The sequence below is a fragment of the Pituophis catenifer genome, unplaced genomic scaffold (genome assembly GCF_029215685.1).
Source record: "Pituophis catenifer annectens isolate HBS135680 unplaced genomic scaffold, rPitCat1.0.hap2 SCAF_2, whole genome shotgun sequence".
In the NCBI taxonomy this organism is placed as follows: Eukaryota; Metazoa; Chordata; class Lepidosauria; order Squamata; family Colubridae; genus Pituophis; species Pituophis catenifer.
In genome coordinates, this window is record NW_027256882.1 from 36,378,439 (window position 1) to 36,401,634 (window position 23,196).

Consider the following 23,196-nt stretch of genomic DNA (forward strand, 5'->3'; position numbering starts at 1 on the left):
ATTCCTTTTCTAATTCTTTCTTCTGAGTTTCTGTTAAACTTTTAACCAGCATTTTAGTTTTCCCTTTATTCAATTTAAATCCAGCTACCTCCCCATTACTTCCTATTTCCCCCAGTAATCTCGGGCCCGTTTCTTATTATTCAGAAAGTTTTAGAGTGTGCCAAAATGAACAAATTAACGTTATAACTAAATGAAAAAGAGGACTCAGAATACTATATGGTGTGGGATGATTGGTACAAGTGGATTGATAAACGAACAAAAAATAGGTGAATGTTAATACAAATTTTAATATATATATATATGTATCTGGAACAAAACATAAAGGAAGAATTGATCTAACCTGTGTGGAAAAGTAGCACTGTCTGACTGATTGTATTGTATTGTATTATAATAAATTTCAATAAATTAACAAAGAAAAAGAAAGGGGACAGAAACTAGAGAGAGGGGGATTAACGGAATACACATCTTTATATAATAAGGTGAAGTAATAATAAGAGGGGAAATCAGAACAAGAACAATGGTAGTATTCAAAATATTTGAATAATATGGTGATTGGCATAAAAATAACATTTTGAAGGGAGACTTCCAGTTTGATGTTGCGGCAAGACAGTTGGGGAAATAGCGGGCTCTGATGAGCCCCACAAAAACCCTGGCTGCCGATGGGTTTTCGGACCAGAATCGTCCTGCAGGGACAGGGATGGAAGAGAGGTGCTGCGGACACCCAGAGGAATGGGTAAGTTCCTCGGAGGTTGGAGGGAGCTCTCTGTGAGTCGTTGGTGGGGGTGGCAGCCATGGCGGCTGCCACGAAGCTGGGACAAACCGGACAAGCGATGTGCAGGAGGAAAGCGGAAAAGAGTGATGCCTTTTGAAGCCAGGTGAATGTCAACCAACCCAGGCTTGAAACAACGTTTGGAGTAATGGCTTTTTAATTTGAAAGACCCCTAGCTTTAAATTAGCTGCTGCGGAGCTAAGCAGCATAGAAGATTTTAAGATGAAATTTGCAAAAGAAAAGAAAAAGACCCGATTGAAAATTGATATTTGAATATACTAAACTTTGAGACTTGGTTCAAAATTGAACAACTTTAAATTTGACTTAGACTTTTAAAGACAAGAAGATAAAGAAGAATTACTACTTTTAAACATAGAAGAAGGAGAGAATTGGGCTGGAATGTTATATAATTGAAACAAAATGGCGATTTGCATGACTAAAGGAAATTGTGGATTGTAGAGGGACACCTTCTGGTTCAAAAAGAAACACTATAACTGACTTTTTGTTTGGGAATATTGTGAATCCTTCAGATAACAACCGTGGGATTTTTGAAAATGGAACTGTTTCTTCTTTGTCTGTAGACAATTTGACTTTGTTGAAAAAAAGAGAAAGTATGATGGAACTCTTATAATTGGATTAATTGGTGCAGGAACAAAAGAAGAAAATTGAAGTGACTTGTTTGAAATAGAAGTAAGAAAAAGAACTAAATTGATATATGGAGAATTAAAATGTGAACATTGAAACTGAAATGGAATATATGTTACAGACAAGGAAAGGAGGAATGATATATACAAGGCTGGAAAAAAGAAGATAGAAACAATGTGATTTAAAAGAAAGCAATGTATAGATGGACAGTAATAATAAAAAGGATGTTTCTCTAGATTAATAAAATGAATATGAATATGAGAAGAATATGATATAATATGTAAAAAGCTGAAATAAAGAAAAAAGTAAGAATATGTGAGGAATAGAATACATTAACAGAAATTTACTAACCTATATAAGGAAGTGTTTGGAGTAAAAACTAAGCCTCAATGTTAAATTGTTATAAAGTTGATAATGACAATGTGATTGAATATTAACAAGTAATGTATTGATGGATGGTAACATTAAAAAAAGGGGTGATTATGCTGGGATAAGCAGCAAACTAAGGTGATTATGCTGGGATAGACAGCAAAATTTAGAGAAGTATACTGGGTATAATAGTAAAATATTAAGAAAATTATGCTGGGTTTGACAGCAACACAAGATGATTATACTGGGAATAACAGTAAAGACAAAAACAATTATGCTGGGATTGACAGCAAAATGATGATTATACTGGGAATAACAGTAAAACCTAAGAAGACTATGCTGAGATTAACAGCCAAAAGAGGATGATTAAGAGGAAGATTATATACTGGAATAAACTTTTAGAAATAAAGATGACAATGCTGGAATTGATACTAATAAGGAAATGATTATGTTATGATTAAAAGGGTTAAGCTGAGATAAATAGTTGAATGAAGATGATAAATGCCAACAGTTAAAATATTGTGTAAATATTTTGTTGATCTATAAGATATATCCATCAATGTTAAAAGGGAAAGAAATTGAAATGATATTGAATTAAGGATTTTAAGATTAGTGTAATGGGTTTTAAGAATCTTTTCTTTTTTTAGATAGAATTTAGGGCAATAATGTTAGAGAAAATTAAGTTATGTTATTTGGAAATTAAGATTTGTGGTGAAATAATAGAAGGTAATTGATTTGTGTAAAAAAAAATAAGTTAGGAAGAAATTTCTTTTCTTTTTTCTTCTTCTTTTTTATTAATTAGCAGGGATTTGGAAAAAGTTTTGATAAAGAGGAATTGGTAATTGTACCTACTTATGACTGGATCAACGGCTCGTTCTGAAAAGATTTTTGTATGTTTATGTGTTTTTTAAAAAAAATTGTTAAAAAAATAACATATTGAAATATTGAATAATTAAATAATGGAGGATTATAGTTGAGCATAAATATTTGTATTACTATTAGAACCATATAAGTCTATAATATAAAAGCATGTTAAAACCATAAAAGCCTGTTAATTATAACAAATATAATTATTAATATTTTATTTGCAATAAAAGGAATGACACTCAGAATATGGTGATTGGCATAAAAATAACATATTGAAATCTTTATCTTTATCTTTTATTAGATTTGTATACCGTCCTTCTCCTTTCGGACTCAGGGCAGTGAACAGCCAAAATAAAAACATTTGTACACAAAAGTTAAAATAATTTTTATACCGGAACACCGGCAGCCACAGCCACTCAGTCTTGGATGGGTTGAGCCTGAGCCTGTTCCTCCTCATCCAGACCCGCATGGCCTCCAGACGCTGAGACATCACTTCCAAGACATCGTTGGGATGGTCTGGGGTGGAGATGTACAGCTGAGTGTTATCAGCTTACTGATGGAACTCCACCCCAAAACCACGGATGATCTCACCCGGTGGCTTCATATAAATGTTGAACAGGAGGGGCGAGAGGATTGACCCTTGTGGCACCCCACAAACAAGGTGCCTCGGGGTCGACCGCTGCCCCCTGTCAACACAGATTGTGACCGGTTGGAGAGATAGGAGGAGAACCACCACAAAACGGTGCCCCCCCACCCCCAATCCCTCCAACCGGTGCAACATGATATTATGGTCGATGGTATCAAAAGCCTCTGAGAGATCTAACAGGACCAGGATAGAGGAATAACCCCTACCCCGAGCCCTCCAGAGATCATCCACCAACGCGACCAATGCCGTTTCCGTGCTGTACCCAGGCCTGAAACCGGACTGGAGTGGGTCCAAATAGACAGCTTCATCCAGGTACTGGGGAAGCTGCCGCGCCACCACACTCTCAACAACCTTCGCAATAAAACGAAGGTTGGAGACTGGACAATAGTTAGCCAAAACAGCCAGATCCAGAGAGGGCTTCTTGAGGAGGGGCCTCACCACCGCCTCTTTCAAAGTGGTCGGCAGGACACCCTCACTCAAAGAAGCATTAATAATCCCCTGGAGCCAGCCTTGTGTAACCTTCCGGGAAGCCAGCACCAACCAGGAGGGACACGGGTCCAATAAACATGTGGTCACGTTCAGCCGTCCCAAGATCCTGTCCATGTCCTCAGAAGCCACAAGATCGAACTCCTCCCAGATAACACTCTCAAGACCTGCCTCAGTCATTTCGTCTGAGCTAACCCAGTCAGCGGCCAAGTCTTCCCAAATCTGAGTTATTTTATCATACAGATATTGTACAAATTCCTCAGCTCAGTCCTGCAAGGGGTCATCCCGTGCTCCCAGATGGAGGAGGGAGTGGGTCACCCTAAACAGGGTGGCTGGGCGATTATCTGATGATGCGATAAGAGTGGCAAAATAGCTACATTTCGCCGCTTTTATTGCCACTAGATAGGTCTTAATATGAGACCTTACCAGTGTCAAGTCAGATTCGGACCGGCTGGCCCTCCAACCGCTCTCTAGGCATCTTTTCCGGCGCTTCATCTCCCTCAGCTCCTCGGAGAACCAAGGAGCTAAGTGAGTTCGGTGCCGGGTCAGAGGCCGCAAAGGCACGACACAGTCCAAAGCCCCAGTGGCCACACCATCCCAGGCAGCCAGAAGGTCCTCAGCCGAGTTGTGAGCCACAGTCTCAGGAAATGGCCCAAGCTCCATCTGGAACGTGTCAGGATCCATCAGGCGCCTGGGGCGGAACCATCTGGTTGGTTCTGCCTCCCTGCGACGGGGTGCGGCAGTCAGAAAGTCAAGTCGAAGGAGCGAGTGGTCAGACCATGACAAGGGTTCAATGTCTATATCCCCTATATCAAGGCCACTCGACCACTGACCAGAGATAAAAACTAAGTCCAGAGTGTGTCCACCTATGTGAGTAGGGCCATGAATTACTTGAGTCAGGTCCATGGCTGTCATGGAAGCCATGAACTCCCGAGCTACCTCAGACGTTTCACCAATGGATGGCAGCTTAAAATCCCCCATGACCAAAAGTCTGGGGGTATCAACCGCCACCTCGGCTATGATGTTGAGGAGCTCGGGCAGGGTTGTTGCCACGTGGCAGGGAGCCAGGTACGTGACCAACAGACCCATCTGCACCCCACGACCCCACTTCACAAAAAGGGACTCACATCCAGCTATCTGAGGTACAGTGGCCTCCCTCGGATCAAGACCTTCCTATATAATAACCGCTACCCCCCCCCGCCCCTGCCCTGAGCCAGAGACTTGGGCCCTGAGATTCTAAGCAACCTGGGGAACAGGAAGAGCTAAGGGGACTGGGGCATGCAATCACTTGAAGATAGCGAGTGCGTGCCCCCACCACACGATATGGAATAACTAATAATTTAAGAATATAATTCAACAAAAATATGTTTACTATTACCAGAACTATATAATCTTGTCAACTGTAGTAAATATGATGAACATCATTTTATTTGTACCAAAATGTAAGTCACTCAGGTGCCACACTGTTCACACATTGATATGTTTGTAAAAAAAATTAAAAAAACAGTGGGAATGTCCTTGGTTCCCAGGAGAAAGTATTTTTTTTTGGCTACAAAACCCCAGCTATCTCTATTCCTCCCCTTCCTCTCTACCTCTCAGCTCCAATGTGGCAACACTGAAACCTCCAACATGGCCTTGCTCAGGTCAGCTTCAGGGTTGACGCTCACTCTCAAATACCACAAACTAGGCAACTGCTCTTTGGAATATCTCACCCCTTTCTACATCTAATTTAATATTGAGGAATTAGAAGGGGGGAATCAATGGAACCTCAAAGGAGAAGACTTACCTGCCATGGCTGTACAATCTGGGATGCTTGATGATCTCCAACTTGCATTCTCCTCTTATTCCGTTGGGAGGAAGAGGCAGCACTGAGGACCCAGGCCACAATTTGAATTATTTGGGAAATACTGGAGGAGTCCTGAGACAGGATTCTTGCAATCACATCATGGGGTGGGAATTCCCAATTCTCTTTTTCTCTGCATTTTTTCCAAACTTTCTTAGATAACACAGGACTTGAATAAAAACATTGGAACGCTTCCTTTCCATACAATTGGACCATAGATTCAAAAGATTTAATGTCATAATACTGAGTCCTTCTCTTTGTCTGGATGAGGAAGGAAAACAAAGCATATTTATTTTGGAGATCAACCAAGTGGTCAAAACTACCTACACTTAAAGCTGTCAAAGTTGTTGCAATCCACACCCTTCCCACAGTGGATGTATCAATCATATCAATCGTTTTTATTATTGTTGCTAACATTCCTGAGGCCTGAAAATCCAGTTGGCATACTATAATTTTTATTTGACTCTTGATAAGAGAACGGAACTTTTTCCTTTTTTCTTGTGTGAGAATTTTTCCAGCACTTGTTGGCACATTTGCTTCTGGGACAAATCCTGAGAGGACAATGCAAATCCCATTTTTTAGAGCGAGAACTTCCAAGCGTCTTTTGAATTTTTCTCCTTTTTCATTGTCCTGAGAAAGGAGGCCAATCCACGTCCATTGGAACTGCAGGAGCAGCTGGATGATTGCTGAGTAAGGAGGTTCTTGGTTTGGGGTCATCCGATATGAAAAAGGAACATGATGATTTTTCTCAGCCATCTGGTTGATGACATTATAGTTAATCTAAGATAAAAGAGAAGGTACTGGTAGTGTAGGATGTTAGCAGCCATGCCCTCCTAGGAAAATGAGATATTTTAGGAAATATTAAAAGGGAAGAATATTTCTCGTAAAAGGGAGGCAGAAACTCAGCCCCCACCCCCTTTGTCAATGGGCTATGAAGGCCTGAGACAGTCTATTCTACATAACAAAGATCTACCTGCTTCAGGCAGAACCATAATAGCAATTCCAAAGCCCTTTCAGTACATCACAATCCAGCAAGGCTCAACCAATGATGGACTCAAAACACAACCTACAGAGTTGCCCCTGTATGGCCCCATGGGAGTCTGACAGCCAATCAGAATAAAGCTCAAATTCAAAATCCCAGAGAGGGCATAAAACTCAGTCACTCTCAGCATCTCTTCCCTTTTTTTCTTCACCCAACATCATCAAGGCATGTGATCCTGTCCCCCATTAATATCATCTTTCCAAGTAACTTCCTTGAATCCAGTGTCTTTCCCCCCACCTTGGAACTGAACCCAGAAGGATATTTCTTCCAACAGTAGTTTGTGCCAATTTTAATGATAAAAGTCAGATGGTAAATCTAAGAGCCTTTCCACACTGCTGAGAGACAATTCAAATGATAACTGCATGAATTTTGCTAATTCACTTGATGTTCTGTCCTGTTGTCTTCTATGCTCCCTTTGAAACCAGGGAGCTCTGAATTATCTGTATGTTCATTGGTGATCCTCATAGAGCACACCCTTCTGGTCACATTAGAACTCTGTGGGTCACCCATCTACTCAGTCCATTAGTCAATCAGAATAGAGCTGGAAAGTCTTCTAATCCAACTACCTGCTCAAGTAGGAGACCCTAGTCCAGGGGTATCAAACTCAAGGCCCGAGGGCTGGATCTGGCCTGCAGGGTGCTTAGATCTGGCCTGTGTGGCCGCCCTTGAAATAGCAAAGGACCAGCCCACAGTGCCTCTGCAAGTGAAAATGGAGTTAGAGGTGGCTGGGCATGGCCCTCCCAAGCTCTGTTTTGGCAAGGAGAGGGTTGCAGGAGGCTTCCCAGCCAAAAATAAAGCTTGTGAGGGCCATGCATGCCCTCTCTGAGCTCTGTTTAAGGTGGCAGAGGGTTGCAGCAGGCTGTCCAAGATAAAAACGGGGCTCGGGAGCCCATTTTCTCTGGCAGAGCATTCAGGCCACCACAGGTGCCCCTGACACAAGTGACATCATGCTGCCCATTCCCACCTTGGCCATGCCTCCACCCGAAGTCAGACACAACCTGGATGTGGCCCTCAATGAAATCGAGTGACACCCCAGCCCTAGTCCAACCCCCTGCTCAAGCAGCAGACACAAGACCATTTTACACAAGTGACTGTCCAGTCTCTTCTTAAAAACCCCCAGTGATGAAGCACCCACAACTTCTGAAGGCAATCTGTTCCAATGATTAATTGTCCTCAAAACCTTAATTCCAGGTTGCTTCCCTCCTTGATTAGCTTCCATCCATTGCTTCTTGTCTTGCCTTCTGGTGCTTTGGAAAATAAATTGACCTCCTCCTCTTTAAAGCAGCCTCACAAATACTGGAAAACTGCTATACACTCATGGAATATCTTTTTAAACTGACAAACATATTAATTTGTCATAGATTATTACTGCTTATTTGATTGTTTCGTATGTTGGGCTTAAAATATTGTTATATTCCCCCCTCAATATTGGTGTATTATTTCATTGTCTTCATTCATGTAATTGATTTCAAATAATTCTATATAAACTCTTTAATTGGCTGAATTTCTTTCAGACATTTGAAATGCAGAAGTCAGTTTAATAACCTCCTTTAAAAAAAAAACCCAAATCAACTGGCATTTTGCCAAGCTCCAGTTCAAAATAGGAAAGAATATTATGACATACTTTCTTCTGTGTTGTACATAATTGTTGTTGTTAGTTGTGAAGTCATGTCTGATCCATCGTGACCCCATGAACAATGTTTCTCTAGGCCTTCCTGTCCTCTACCATCCTCTGGAGTCCATTTAAGCTATTCATTCTTTTTTCATATCTTTCTTTTGAATTTTTTACTTCACTCTCAATTTTATTATGAATTTATTTATTTTTATTAAATTATGAATTTAGTGGTCCCTGAGCTCCAAAAGGTTGGGGACCCCTGCTCTAGGACTCACCAGTTGATCATCTTGCAGTCCAAGGGACTCGCAGGAGTCTTCTTCCGCACCATAGTTCAAAGGCCTCAGTTCTTTGGTGCTCAGCCTTTTTTATGTACACTATTTCTTTTATGCATACTAGAGAAAGTATGTAAAAGCTGCTTTCTGGAGGTGCCTTCTACTTATCTTGACCCATTCATTGTTCTTTCATATCTTTCTTTTGAATTTTTTACTTCAGTCTCAAGATTATAAAAAAATGAGGAATTCCTCACTGTGAGAGTTATTAAGAGTTGGAACAGCCTGCCTCCTGGAACTCCACTGCTGGATATTTTGAAGGGAAACTTGGACAGCAATTTGTCTGTAGTGGTCTGACCATTCCTCCTCTGTGTAAGGAGATGTACGTTTTATTCTGTGATTCTATGGAAAAAAATCTCTTTTGTATTGGTCACTAAATTTTCAAACTGTTTAAAAGTCACTGATTCAACCCTCATACATTCTATGACAAAGTCTTACTTTTCAAAAGTCATAATTTTCAAAATTCCCAATGGTCACACCCAGACTTTTTCTACTACCAGAAGCCTGCTGGCCACATAGCCCGAAGTGCACATTTTGCATGTGTGCCAGCATTCAAAATACACCAATTTCAAGTTCTAGAACTTACCTTCTAGGGCAGCCCCAGTAAGTAAAACAGCTGAGGTGCGGAAATCCACCATGCCACACAAATCAGCTGAGCTGAGAAACACGGAAATATAGGACAGGATAGGGTGGAGGCAGGTAGGTGGGCAGGGACAACTGATTGCCGGAACTACTGGTTTGCTAGAACTGGTCCAAACCAGCAGCACCCCATCACTTTATGTATAGATACATACTTTGTGAATTAACAATTCTTTCAAATCTTCTAATATTTACTCTCTGACTTTCAATTTATTGGGAGAAATATATACAAGTGCTGCCTGCTAGGCAAATCTGAACAATTTACAACATGGAATTAATTTCATTTGGCTTTATACCTGTGGAATTTTATAGATGCTCAAGACATTGGAAATGTGATCAAAGAGTTCAGAATCCATCTCTTCAAGAATTGCCAGCAGGTTCTTTTGTCTTCCACATCTGTAGTTTGGGATGTTCTCCTGTCCTGTAGACAGCACATCCAGCATGGCCTCATAGGTCATTCTTGCACTGAAAAAGTTCTCATACATGTTGTAGCCCAGGGTGATGTTGGGTAAGAGCCTTGAATTCTGGTTGACTTCATGAACAGCCAGTAAGAAGGGCAGAATGTAGTAGAAGGTGTTCTCGCTGCAATGTAAGAAATTTAATCATCTTTTTTTCTTTCTATATCAATGATTTTTGTGATCAACTTCAAATCAATTGCGTTCCTTTTACTGATGACGTAAAATTATTCAGTTTTACAGATAATTCTGTTGTTTTGCAAAGTGATCTCAACTATGTTTCTGAATGGTCATATTTCAATTCATAAATGCTCTGTCTTACATATTGGTGAACGTAATCAGAATGTCAAGTATAAAAAAGGTGGCATTGATCTAGCAAGTGATAACCAACTGGTGGTCCGTGGACCACTGGTGGTCCATGAGAAAATTTTGGTGGTCCTCAGAAAAATTATTTGCATTTTTTATATTGCATTAAATCAGGGGTCCTCAAACTACGGCCCCTGAGTCAGATACATGCAATGAACGTTTGTGTTGCTGCAGAGAATCTCCTCCTTTGGGGTCTTCTTGTGTGGGTCAGAGGGGGGAAGAAATTCCAACTTGGGGTCTGTTTCAGCCCCCTGGTGCGGGGCTTTGAGTGAAGGCTGGAGGGAAGTGCTGCTGGTGACGAAGAGCCAGAGGGCCTTGTTCCAGTGAGACTGCATCATGGCCTGGAATTGGCTGACCATCTCAGCCTGCTGAGCCTCCAGGCGCCGGTAACTGGCCTTGTACTCCCGCAGGTCTTCCCTCTGCTTGGAAAGCCTATGCTCGTAGTCCTCAGTGAGGTGCTTCTGCTGAGCCTCCTTCTCGGTCAGATCCAACTTGAACTGAGCCAGATGTTTTGCCAACTCTTTCTCAAGGTGGCGGCTTAGCTCCAACAACTTCTTCCTGTTGGAGCCCTAAGGAGCCCAGGCGGGTAGGTGAGGAGTGGCAAGTAGAGGCTGCCAAGGTGCCCCTCGACTTGAGTGACATCAAGTTGGCCAAGTGAAAATTTTGAGTAGTTTGGAAACTGGCAAATGCCACCTCTGGCTGGTCCCAGAGTGGGTTGGGAATGGGGATTTTGCAGTATCCTTCCCCTGCCACACCCACCAAGCCACACCATGCCCACCAAGCCATGCCCACAGAACTGGTAGTAAAAAATTTTGAATTTCACAACTGCTATCGTCCCTGTCATTGTATTTTTATTCTCTTATTCTTGTTCTCATTTTTCTTTGACAAATTCCAATAAATAAATAAATAAATCTTCAGTTTGGATTTTCATGAAAACATGTCATATTTACTGTAGTTTTATATCTGTATAGTGCAATGCCAAAAAGATAATCAACTTCTCATTATTCATGTCAGGGATCTGACGGATGCCCTAATTAAATCATGAACCTTGAGCCAAGCTTCAAAAGAAATCCAGTTATTTATGAGGAGCTTCATGTCGCCACATTCCCAAGTGAAGCCAACTCTGACCTCACATAATTTACACCCTAATCATGACCCTGTTTCCTCCCTCCTCCCAGGGTGTGTCATCAATCACATTCACCAATGGAGCAATTTTGCGGGTTGTAGAGATCACTCCTCTCCGTCCTCTGTGCTAACACTGGGATACAGCCTTGAGAGAGATAAGTCTGGAATGTACATCTGTCTTTGGCTGCTGTGCTGTTTTGTCAGTTTCCCATCCCTCTTGCTTATGGCAACTCAAGAGCAGTCCAGGGATGCTTTGGGAGTTGACATTTCAATTAAATTATTCAATTTATTTGAACTTTGCAAGTGATAGACATGTTTGCAGTTTCTATGAGAAGAACAGTCCCATAGACACTACTAGGAGCTTCTTGCCAAAATAAATATCAGAGAGAGATAACAAGCTTGTTATGTCACAATCAAAATCACCAGAACTGATTCTGCCTACCATTTTCTCCACATTATGACTTGGGAGGAGAAAATGAGGAAAATTATTCTTATAGTTCAGGAGCCATGTAAGGAAAACGGTTACAATAGTAAGAATCCTCCAGACCTTCTTCTACTCAAAAAGAAAGTGTGAAGTTTTCTACTATTGTAACTGTTTCAATCTGCTTAAAATAAACTTTTTGCAAAAGCAAAGCATTTATTTTATTTACTTACCTATTTACAAAGCTAATATATCTCTTGTATCAATTCACAACAATCCATAAAATGTACTTAAAATCATACTACTCAGGTTGAATGCAGAATTCCAGAGAATAGCTGGATATACACTGAGAGATACACTGAGAAGAGATAAGAATACCTTCTTAAATGAACAGTGCAAAGAAATAGAAGAAAACAATAGAATAAGGAGGACCAGAGATCTCTTCAAGAAAATTGGAGATATGAAGGAAACGTTTCATGCAAAGATGGGCATAATAAAGGACAAAAATGGCAGGGACCTAACAAAGGCAGAAGAGATTAAGAAGAGGTGCAAAATTACACAGAAGAACTATACAAGATCCTTTTCTTCCCAGTCCTCAAGAATGCTAATAACAGATGCTACCAAGTATACATATATATGATCATATATGATCATATGATATGATACAGTTGGATTCAAGGGCTAGATTAGCAAGCGGTATTACCTATCTGAAGATGGATATCTCTTTAGCAAGCCTTCTTTAGACCTAGAGATTTGCTGCAAAATATTCATGGCTTCCATAAGAAAGGCTGAGTGCCAAAGATTTGAGGCCTTTGAACTATGTTGCTGAAGAAGACTCCTGTGAGTCCCTTGGACTGCAAGGCGATCAAACCGATCAGTCCTAGAGGAGATCAACCCTGACTGATCTTTAGAAGGCCAGATCCTGAAGATGAAACTCAAAGACTTTGTCCACCTAATGAGAAGGAAGGACTCCCTGGAAAAGAGCTTAATACTAAAGATTGAGGGCAAAAGAAGAAGAGGACAGCAGAGAATGAGGTGGCTGGATGGAGTCACTGAAGCACTTGGCATGAGTTTAAATAGACTCTGAGGGATGGTAGAGGACAGGAAGGCCAGGAGTAATGTTGTCCATGGGTTGCAATGGACTGGACACGACTTTGCAACTAACAAAGCAACATTCATGGCCTTAGAGTTATTGTCCTATACTCTACAGTTTACAACAGTTAATAGAATTCCTCTGCGACTAAATATTAACTTATCATACAAAGTTTCTCCCCTCCTTGAATTTGGTTTTTAAAAAGTATCCCTTTTATTTAAACCAAAAGGAAAAGAAAAGCCACAAAAGTGGCAAACGTGTTAAAGGGTGGAAAGAAAGAGCAGAGAGGGTGGTAGGAATTATAGAGTAAATGTAAGGAAGGGGAAGAAACAGTAGGGAGAAAATACCAGAAATCTCACTCTGTTCTAAGATATCATTGAATCACTTTATTGGGAGTTACTGTTTAACTATTGTTAATAAATAAATAAAATAAATATGAATAAATAAGTTGCTGACTCTCCACAGTACCAAGGTAATCATTTTGAAAGCAGGCAGAATCCCATCCAGGCAAGATTCATTGAATTTAAACAGAAACTTTGCCAATTCAGGTTTTACAAAATCATCAGGTTCCCCAGGAGCCTTTCCTTTAAAGCAAATTGGGATGAGCAATAATGACTTGCCTTTCTCAAGGTGAGGAATAGGGGAAAGGAAATCATTCCTAGAAAAGACATTGGAGGTTTGTGGTTGGAGAAGATGATGCAGCAACATATCGATTAAAAACCTGGACTATTCCTGTTGGGGATTCTACTAGAAGCTTATAGTAAAGAAAATGTATACTTGATTATTCATGTAATATCTGCAGCTAGAATTGTAAAAGTGAAGAGAACCCTATGGATGAAAATATGATTTTAAAAATATTACAATATGCAGAAATGAATAGAATAGAATAGAATAGAATGGAATGGAATGGAATGGAATGGAATGGAATAGAATAGAATAGAATAGAATAGAATAGAATAGAATAGAATAGAATAGAATAGAATAGAATAGAATAGAATTCTTTATTGGCCAGGTGTGATTGGACACACAAGGAATTTGTCTCAGTGTACATAAGAGAAAAGATACATAGATTAACGGTTGCAATCAAAGGAAAGGAAGAATATAATTTTTATAATATATGGGAGTTATTCTATCAATGGTTAGAGAATAAATTTGAAAGCAATGTATTATAAAGGCAAATAAGTTAAAAAGATAATCTTATAATAGTAGGTATGTTAAATATTAGTAGTAATATAAGAATAGATACAAATAATGAATATGGTGGTAAATTTTAATTGTTATGAAACAAAAATATGTACTCACTATTTACTGAAAGAGGAAATGTTTGTATTAAAAGAAAATAAAAAAATAAAATTTATATATATATATATATATATATATATATATATATATATATATATATATATATATAAATATAAAAACATAATATAATATAATATAATATAATATAATATAATATAATATAATATAATATAATATAATATAATATAATATAATATAATATAATATAATATAATAATATGACATTGGAGCACAATTACGTTTTCAGTTGGTGGGTTGGAGGCTTGGAGAATGAAAATTGGTACAATGCAGCTATGATTTCAGACATTATTCCCGTAATCCAGTAGTCTCCTGGCTTGTAGTAATGGAACCACTCATTTTCTTCTATGATCACCTTAAATGGACATTTCATCAGCGTACTGGCACAGGGAATTTGAGACAGAAACTGAAGCAGAAAAAGCTGTATATGCATCAGCAGCAACATTTGACATACAGTATACTGCAGGAGATCCTTCCTATAGTTCTTTCTTCGGCACAGAGTTAAATCTCAGAGATCACAAAAAGACCACAACTACAGTGAAGAAGGTCCAATTTGCCCCCAGATTTGGAAGAGCTATCTGCAATTTCAGACTGCTACAGTATTTGCCCAGCTTTACCTCAAACTCTGATCTCATCACAAGAGGCTGTTACAAATCAGATTATTACATGCTGTCTATCCCATTTGTTGTCACATTGATTGGCCACTAATTGTGGTGGTGGAAATCCCATAAACCTTGTTCAAAGGAGAATAAATAATCATGATTTTAATAATTAGAAGGGGAATTGGGAATGAGTCTTGCCCATAAAAGTGTGCCGTTAGAGAAAAAGTTTTGCTTGACTCAGGAGAATAATCCTAATTTGAGAGTCGAGAAAAAAAACAATTCAGGGAGGTTTGATTGTTTTTTAGTCTCCAAACTTATTCTTGAGATTGTAAAGATTAAAATGTGGAAAAACAGTTCAACACTCTTGAACTAGGCAGTGGGCCATTATAATTCCTTCTTATTTTGTCTGGGGTGGATGAGGCCGACTTCTTCAGTGAAGGTTTGATACTCCAGAATGAATTAACTCCAGATCATGACATATTGAACAACCTATTGTTGTTCATGATGAGCCACGGTGATTCAGTGGTTAAGTGCAGTACTGCAGGCTACTTCTGCTGATCACTGGCTACCAGCAGTTTGGCAGATCGAATCTCACCAAGCTCAAGGTTGACTCAGCCTTCCATCCTTCCGAGGTCAGTAAAATGAGGACCTGGATTGTTGGGGGCAATAGGCTGACTCTGTAAACTGCTTAGAGAGGGCTGTAAAGCATTTTGAAGTGGTATATAAGTCTAAGTGCTATTGCTATTGGAGCCCCCTGTTAAATGTCTTGTATCTTTCAAAATGTAGCAGAGGCTATCAGTTTTCATGGTTACAAAGAAGATCTTGTCAAAGTTCCCTGGGGCATTAATCTGAAACAATGGCCCGTTACGGACTTCTTCACGATAGCAATAGCAGACTTAAATACCACTTCACAGTGTTTTACAGGCCTCTCTAAGCAGTTTACAGAGTCAGCCTATTGCCCCCAACAATCTGGGTCCTCATTTTATCAACCTTGGAAGGATGGAAAGCTGAGTCAACCTTGAGCCGGTGAGAATCAAATTGCCAAATTGCAGGCAGCCAGCAGGCAGCAGAAATAGCCTGCAATACTGCATTCTAACCACTGTGCCTCCTCCTCCTATATGATGACATTTGCTGGCCCTTATATAAGGTATCTAGTAGGGAACCAAGAAATGATGCTATTTGAGTACATTGCCACAATGGCTGAAGGTGAAGGGCTAAACAATATTTGAGGACCTGAGCCCAGGGACATTGCTATATGACAATGGTGGTGAACCTTTTACTCACCGAGTGCTGAAGAGGTACACGCTTTGCAAGCTTTGCCTGACCGCCTGCTATCTGCGCTGTTGTGACTCCGACTCCCGAGCCTGTCCTCATGGAGGAAGAGGACTCAGAAGGTGAGGGGGAGGAACTGGCAAGGCCTCCCTCTCCAGGACCTTCCTCTCTGGCAATGCCTCAGGTTCCATCCGAAGGCCAGGAGGAACAGCCTGGGATGTGCCAGGAGGAAGGCATTTCGCAGCACCCATTGATAGAGAGTGATACTGATGAATCCTGGCTTGATCCCAGGCAACATCAGAGGGAGAAGCATGCACAGCAAAGGAAGAGATGTACGAGATCATCTTCTGCCACCGATAGCTTCCCACCGGCCAATACTCTCTCACAGAGAGAGACTCCTCAGGGTGCCATTGGCCAAACAATGTCGACTGGTGACACCCAGGGGGAGAGCCTTCTCTGTGGGGGCACCTGCCCTCTGGAATGAACTGCCCCCGGAGATTCGCATGATCCCCGACCTACGTACCTTTTGCCGTGCCCTTAAAACTCTTTTGTTTCAACAGGCCGGGCTGGCTTAGAAAATGAATTTTAATTGGGTGTTTGTAGTTTTTAATATAAGGGCCAAATTTTTAATATATTTTAAACTGTTTTTAAATTTTGTGGGTATATGTTGTTTTAATATGGCTGTACACTGCCCTGAGTCCTTCGGGAGAAGGGCGGTATAAAAATTTTATTATTATTATTATTATTATTATTATTATTATTATTATTATTATTATTATTATTAATAATAATAATAATAATAAAGAGGTGTGGAAGGACCATGGATTGAGCTGAGTCACTGAGCCACGCCCCACAAGGGATAAAAGGGGGCGTGATTGCTCAGCAGGCCTTGTGACAGACAAACATTTAAACTCTAAAGAATCACATCGTGAATCCTGCACTTCAGCTCAGATATATTTTGGACTAAACTCTTGTGGATAATTTGTCGCTCTGGAAACAAACTGCAGATAAGGCCTCTCCTGTTTTTTTGGGAGTACTAATTGGATTTGGCAGGCGTTTTACAAGTAGCTGCCAGGACTCTTGTCTGCCAGGAATTCTGGACTGTTTGTTCAATACATTATTAGCAGGTGTGTTGGATATTGCATTTGTCTATGTGAGGACGGAGGACAGAACACCGCTAATGTTCAGCTTTTGTACAAGCGCCCCCATGTGCTGCTTGTGAAATCATACAGTCTGAGTTCCTGAGACCTCTCTCCATTGCATCCTCCAAAACCATTTGATGGAGTGTAAATTAATAAATAAATTAGTTATATATATATTGCCTGGACAATCCGTAGCTTCAAGGATGAACATTAATCTGAAGCTCTGATGCCAAAGATTAGTCTCCAAACTATGGACTCCAAAGATATGGGCCAGCTGTGCAGTGGTGGGATTCAAAAAAAAATTACTACTGCTTCTGTGGGCATGGCTTGGTGGGCGTGGCAGGGGAAGGATACTGCAGAATCCCCATTTCCTCCTGATCAGCTGGGACTTGGGAGGCAGAGAAGAGATCGGGTGGGGCCAGTCAGAGGTAATATTTACTGATTCTCTGAACTACTCAAAATTTCTGCTACCAGTTCTCCAGAACTGGTCATAACTTGCTGAAACCCACCTCTGCAGCTGTGGCTCTTGACAGAATCCACCTGTGAGCTCTGTGCTATGAGGCACAGGTTTGAAGACTGGTGTCCCAAAAACTGATAGAAAACCATGCATGGCTTGACAGAAATCATTCACACAGTTATTATTACAATGGACTTTCAGTCTCATATTGTGTTAGACTCTATACTTTGGAAGACTACCACCACCATTACAGTCTTGGCCAGCAAGGAAGACACAGCAACTGAAAAAACAACACTGAAAATGGTTTGTCGAAGGAATCAGGTCACTTTCATGGGGTAACAGATGAAAAGAATTGTTGTTCTTGTTGTTAGTTGCAAAGTCATGTCCGACCCATCGCAACCACATGCACAATATTCCTCCAGGCCTTCCCGTCCTCTACCATCCTCTGGAGTCCATTTATGCTCATTCCTACTGCTTCAGTGACTCCATCCAGCCACCTCATTCTCTGCCATCCCATTCTTCTTTTGCCCTCAATTTTTCCCAGCATTAGGCTCTTCTCCAGTGAGTCCTTCCTTCTTATTAGGTGGCCAAAGTATTTGAGTTTCTTCTTCAGGATCTGGCCTTCTAAAGAGCAGTCAGGGTTGATCTCCTCTAGGACTAACCATTTTGATTGCCTTGCAGTCCAAGGGACTCGCAGGAGTCTTCTCCAGAACCATAGTTCAAAGGCCCCAATTATTTGGCCCTCAGCCTTCCTTATGATCCAACTTTCAGAGCCATACATTGCAACTGGGAAAACCATAGCCTTGCTATATGCACTTTTATTGGCAGGGTTATGTTTCTGCTTTTTAGAATGCTGTCTAGATTTGCGATAGCTTTCCTCCCCAGGAGCAAGCGTCTTTTAATGTCTTGGCTGCAATCCTCATCTGCAGTGATCTTGGAGCCCAGGAAAATAAAATCTGTCACTACCTCCATTTCTTGCCATCTATTTGCCAGGAGATGAATAGAACAGAGGTCAAGAAAGAAAGCAGGAGTGAAACCAGGAGGATGAAATTGAATGCACAATTGTATTGTTTACTTTATCTGTGGGAGTTTCTCGGTATTTAATGAAGATTCCCAGGATAAAGGCAGCAGTTCAGTGGTGGGTTGCTCCTGGTTTGCCCCGGTTCGCCCCAACCAGTAGTGGTGGTGGTGGAAGGCTCCGCTCACCTGCCCAGATGTAATCAAAAATGCTCTGCGCATGTGCAGATGCTTCTGCGCATGTGCAGAAGTGCTACATGCTCGCAAAGCACCCGTGCATGCCCGTGTGCTACCAATAGCGAACTGGTAGCACTGAGATTTGAAACTCACTACTGCAGTAGTTATGGATAAAGCAATGACAAAGAGAGTCAGAATGATACCCAGTATTTCTTTGTAAGATTACGAAATTATAACTTTAAGGAAACATTTATTTTGCTTCATATTGGGAATATTGAACATCTGGGCATTTTTCACAATGGGCTGCATCTGAAAAACACAAGCAACCCACAAATCCCACAATTTTCTAGTGTGCATAAACATAACCTTAAAGATTTATTTTAGGCTGTTTCAATGTCACACTGCCTGGTCTTTTCTTAAAGGATTGATTGAATTTTCTGCTGCACTAATTTCTGCAAAGATCTGCTTCCTGCACTCAGAAATGCCTATATAAATAAATAAACTTTATTGTCATTGTATGTGTATATACAGTATACACATACAACGAAATTTCCTTAACACCCAAAGACCAGGTCCAACACACATATTCCCCACACACACTCCCACCCACCACAATTCCCCATCCCTAAACCACCCAAACATCCACACAACACATCAAGTAATACTGTCCAACAGCTCACTGATTGTGGCCCTTTAGTTCATTGTTGACTGCAATTATAGCTCTGGGATAAAAACTATTCAGAAAACATTTCCATTAGAAATGTCCGGGCTTCTAGGGCACTTTGTGGGAGACAAAAACTGGCAAATTAATAGCAACATAGGTCCCCCAGAACATGGAAGTCTATGACAGCCTAGGAGGTTAAACAGGATCGGATGTGATGTGGATTTTAATAGTATCCTTTCATTGCTCCTTAGCCACCTACCTTCCTGGGTGGAGATTGTTCCTTCCATTAATGGAAAACAGTCATTCGATAAGGTAGATGGAGGTTAAAAGGGATTAGACTTAGACTGTGGAAATGTAATGACATTAGTCCAGATCTGGTCATTTTAGGGCCTACAGGTGGTCCCAGTCTGGCCTGCAATGTCTGCAGCATCAGTGTTGGGAGGCAGGGCATTGGGAGCATTAGGAGCAGGATGTCAGTGTTGGGGGCCAGGGTGTCAGTGTGGTACTGCCGAGAGGGCAAGGTAGGCAGAGTGGCACCAAGGGCAGGGTGGCAGTAGCATCAGGGATGGGGCTCGTGGTAGTGTTGGGAGCAGCGGGCAGCATTGAGGGTAGGGGACAAAGCAGTGGCAGCATTGCGGGGTTTGACAGCAGCAGTCTTCTGCAACAGTACCAGTTTCTCATGTATGGCTTTAAAGGTCAAAACCAACACTTTGAACTGCATTTAGAAGCTAATAAGGACCAGAGGAAGTCAGCGCAGAATCCCTTTGACCTACCAAAAGCTGAGTAATTGCGTTCTAGTCCAATTGAAACTGCTGAATGGTCTTTGAAGAAACACCCATGTACAGTACTTTGGAGTAGTCCAGAAAAGGGGCTTGAGTTACTTGGAAAGTTCCAGATAGTGTTGTAAAAGATGTACTAGACAGATCTGGGAAAAGGTAGAAGGAAAGAAGAAGAAAAACATGACCAGCATCAAGGTGGATAGACTCAACTAGTGTCAAAGTGTGTGTCACTGAGATATATGAAGGCCTAAGTTATGGACAGATCATCCTGAAGATGGTCCAGCTATGATGTCAGTAGATGTTGATGCCCACACGAGAGTCGATAATCAATCCATATCCATTTATTTTCTATATAGGCCTAAAGAATGCAACATTCAAAACAATTCTTTTTTTAAAAAAATTTATTTTTATTTTTTAAAACACACGACAAACATACAATACATCTTTTCGAAATAGAGCATTGATCCGGTCATGAATTTGTTCAACTTTTTGTTCCATCTTTGACACAATTTTATTGTTATTGCCATAACATTTATTTCTTAATCTTGGCTCACATATCTCAACTATTACTATCTTATAGTAAGCTTACTCATGTTGACTTAATCAAAACGGTTACCCTTCTATTAATCCACCTTAAATCTTAATTCAAATAATACCTCATAATACATTTCATAATTCTTATCCTAAATTCTCACTATTAACAATACAGTTCAAACACGTTTATATTTCTGAATCTTATTTCAATTTCTAAAACTTCCCTACATTTTGTTATTACTTCATATAATATTCATTAAATCTTTATTTAATTATTACTTCATCAAATTTAAATCTTATCTCTAATCTTAAAAATATACCAATTTAACAGTTAAACAGAGTTCTTAATTCAAATAATGCAACATAATACAATTCCCAATTATTTCCCTAAATTCTGTCTATTTAACAATACCATTTATATAAAAGCCAATTAAATCATTTCGATTTTCTTTTCTTTTTTGCTTAGATAAATATATTGTTGAAAATATTCAAATTATTATAATTATTATACGTATTTAAATGGTATCCCTATTATTATACCCATCAATTTTCTCAAATAATACCATCCAACATCTTAATAAAAATTAATTCATTATGTCCATTAATATTCAAAACAATACTGATGTCACCTGGAAGTAATCATTCTGGAATATCTGACCACCTTCATTGAAGAAGATGGTCCCATCCACACAGGATAGAATAAGAAGAAATTAAAATGTCTCCCCTGGGTAGTGAAAAAGTATTCAATTTACCACATGACAATCTTAGGAGTCTAACCAGGCTCAAGGTTGACTCAGCCTTCCATTCTTCCCATTTCAGTAAAATGAGGACCCAGATTGCTGGGGGCAATAGGCTGACTTTGTAAACTGCTTGGAGAGGGTAGACTAGACTAGACTAGACTAGACCTGACTAGACTAGACTAGACTGGACTAGACTAGACTAGACTAGACTAGAATAGAATAGACTAGAATAGAATAGACTAGAATAGACTAAAATAGACTAGACTAGACTAGACTAGACTAGACTAGACTAGACTAGACTAGACTAGACTAGACTAGACTAGACTAGACTAGAATAGAATAGAATAGAATAGAATAGAATAGAATAGAATAACAGAGCTGGAAGGGACCTTGGAGTTCTGTATACCATTTTATTCTTGTTCAGTTCATTCTTGTTGAGTGCTGGGTTCTGGACACTTTGATATGTTAAACAATTGGAGGGAGGAAATGTTTCTCATCTTTGCAGATAACCTAGAAGAGGCTAGAATAGATTCGATGACAATAACAGAAATCAAAATTAGGACAATCTAGAATCCTGATTTAGCATAAATCAGGATTCTAGTGAGTGAAACTGATCAGTATGTGAATAAAAATACATTGCAATTGCTTTCCTTTTCCAATGCTTTCTCAATATCCAAAGAGAGATAGTGTAGAAGGCAGAGGAGATGGCATTGAGAGACCATTATCAAGACAAGGTCAGATAAAAGTAGTATTGATTTATATGATATAGCTTTCCTAATCTGTAATATACTGAAGGGCTGATTGACAAAAAGACAAAGACAAAGAAAGGACACATGCACAAAAACAAATTTATATATTTATAGGTAAAGGTTTTGGTGGGTATAGGTAAAGATTTCCCCTGTCAGTCATGACCAACCCAAGGGGCGGTGCTCATCTTTGATTCACAAATGAAGAGCCTTTATCTGAAGATGCTTCCATGGTCATGTGGCTGGCATGACTATGCACTGAAGATGCATGGAACATTGTTACTTTCCCACTGAAGTGGTACCTATTTATCTACTTGCATTTACATGCTTTTGAATTGCTAGGTTGGCAGGAAACACACACAGAGACAAACAGACACTGTATGTACAGTATATGGAAATGGAAATGGATATTGAAATGGATATGGACATGGATAAAAAACAGGAACCAATTTTAGTACTCATAAGCACATCTTCATTGTCACATTAGGTGTCTACATTATTTTTCCCCCAAATCATTGAAGACTGTAAAAAATAATAATTTGTCTCATTAATTTATTCAAAGGGACAGAGAAATAAATTAAAGTTGCTCTAATGTTCACGTTGATATTTTATCTATTCTTAATATACTGTATAGAATGTTATCTGTCTCTCTGGTTTTCTCTTTCTTGATATCTCCCATCCATGTATCTCATTTATCTATCTATCTATCTATCTATCTATCTATCTATCTATCTATCTATCTATCTATCTATCTCATTTGTCTATCTCATTTATCTACCTATGAATGATCTTACATTATCGAGCCAGAAGAGATCAATCAAATATATCCAGTATTTGAAATTATCTATTTTTTAAAAACAAAGTCAGAACATCACCCCAGAAAGTAACATATAACACCAGCACCTCAACCTATATAGTAACAAAAACACACATCATCATTAGCCATAGTCTTCAATTTAATCTAAAACCATATCAGAACATCTCTGGTCACAGTTTATCTGTCCTGGTTCCAGAACTTTTATTAATGTCATAATAT

The 23,196-nt window shown here is 39.8% G+C and overlaps 1 protein-coding gene across 1 annotated transcript in view; it reads right to left on the bottom strand.

The window, feature by feature from the left end:
- The window catches only part of LOC139310128 (vomeronasal type-2 receptor 26-like), a 30,725-nt gene extending 14,719 nt beyond the window's left edge, over positions 1 to 16,006 (bottom strand). Inside the window, exons 1-4 of the mRNA XM_070934284.1 lie at positions 15,917 to 16,006; positions 10,402 to 10,640; positions 9,547 to 9,832; positions 5,569 to 6,405 (exon numbers count right to left, since the gene is read on the bottom strand). Of these exons, the coding sequence (XP_070790385.1) occupies positions 5,569 to 6,405; positions 9,547 to 9,832; positions 10,402 to 10,640; positions 15,917 to 16,006 (1,452 nt within the window). The remainder of the gene's footprint in view (positions 1 to 5,568; positions 6,406 to 9,546; positions 9,833 to 10,401; positions 10,641 to 15,916) is intronic.
- Positions 16,007 to 23,196: the final 7,190 nt, after the last annotated feature.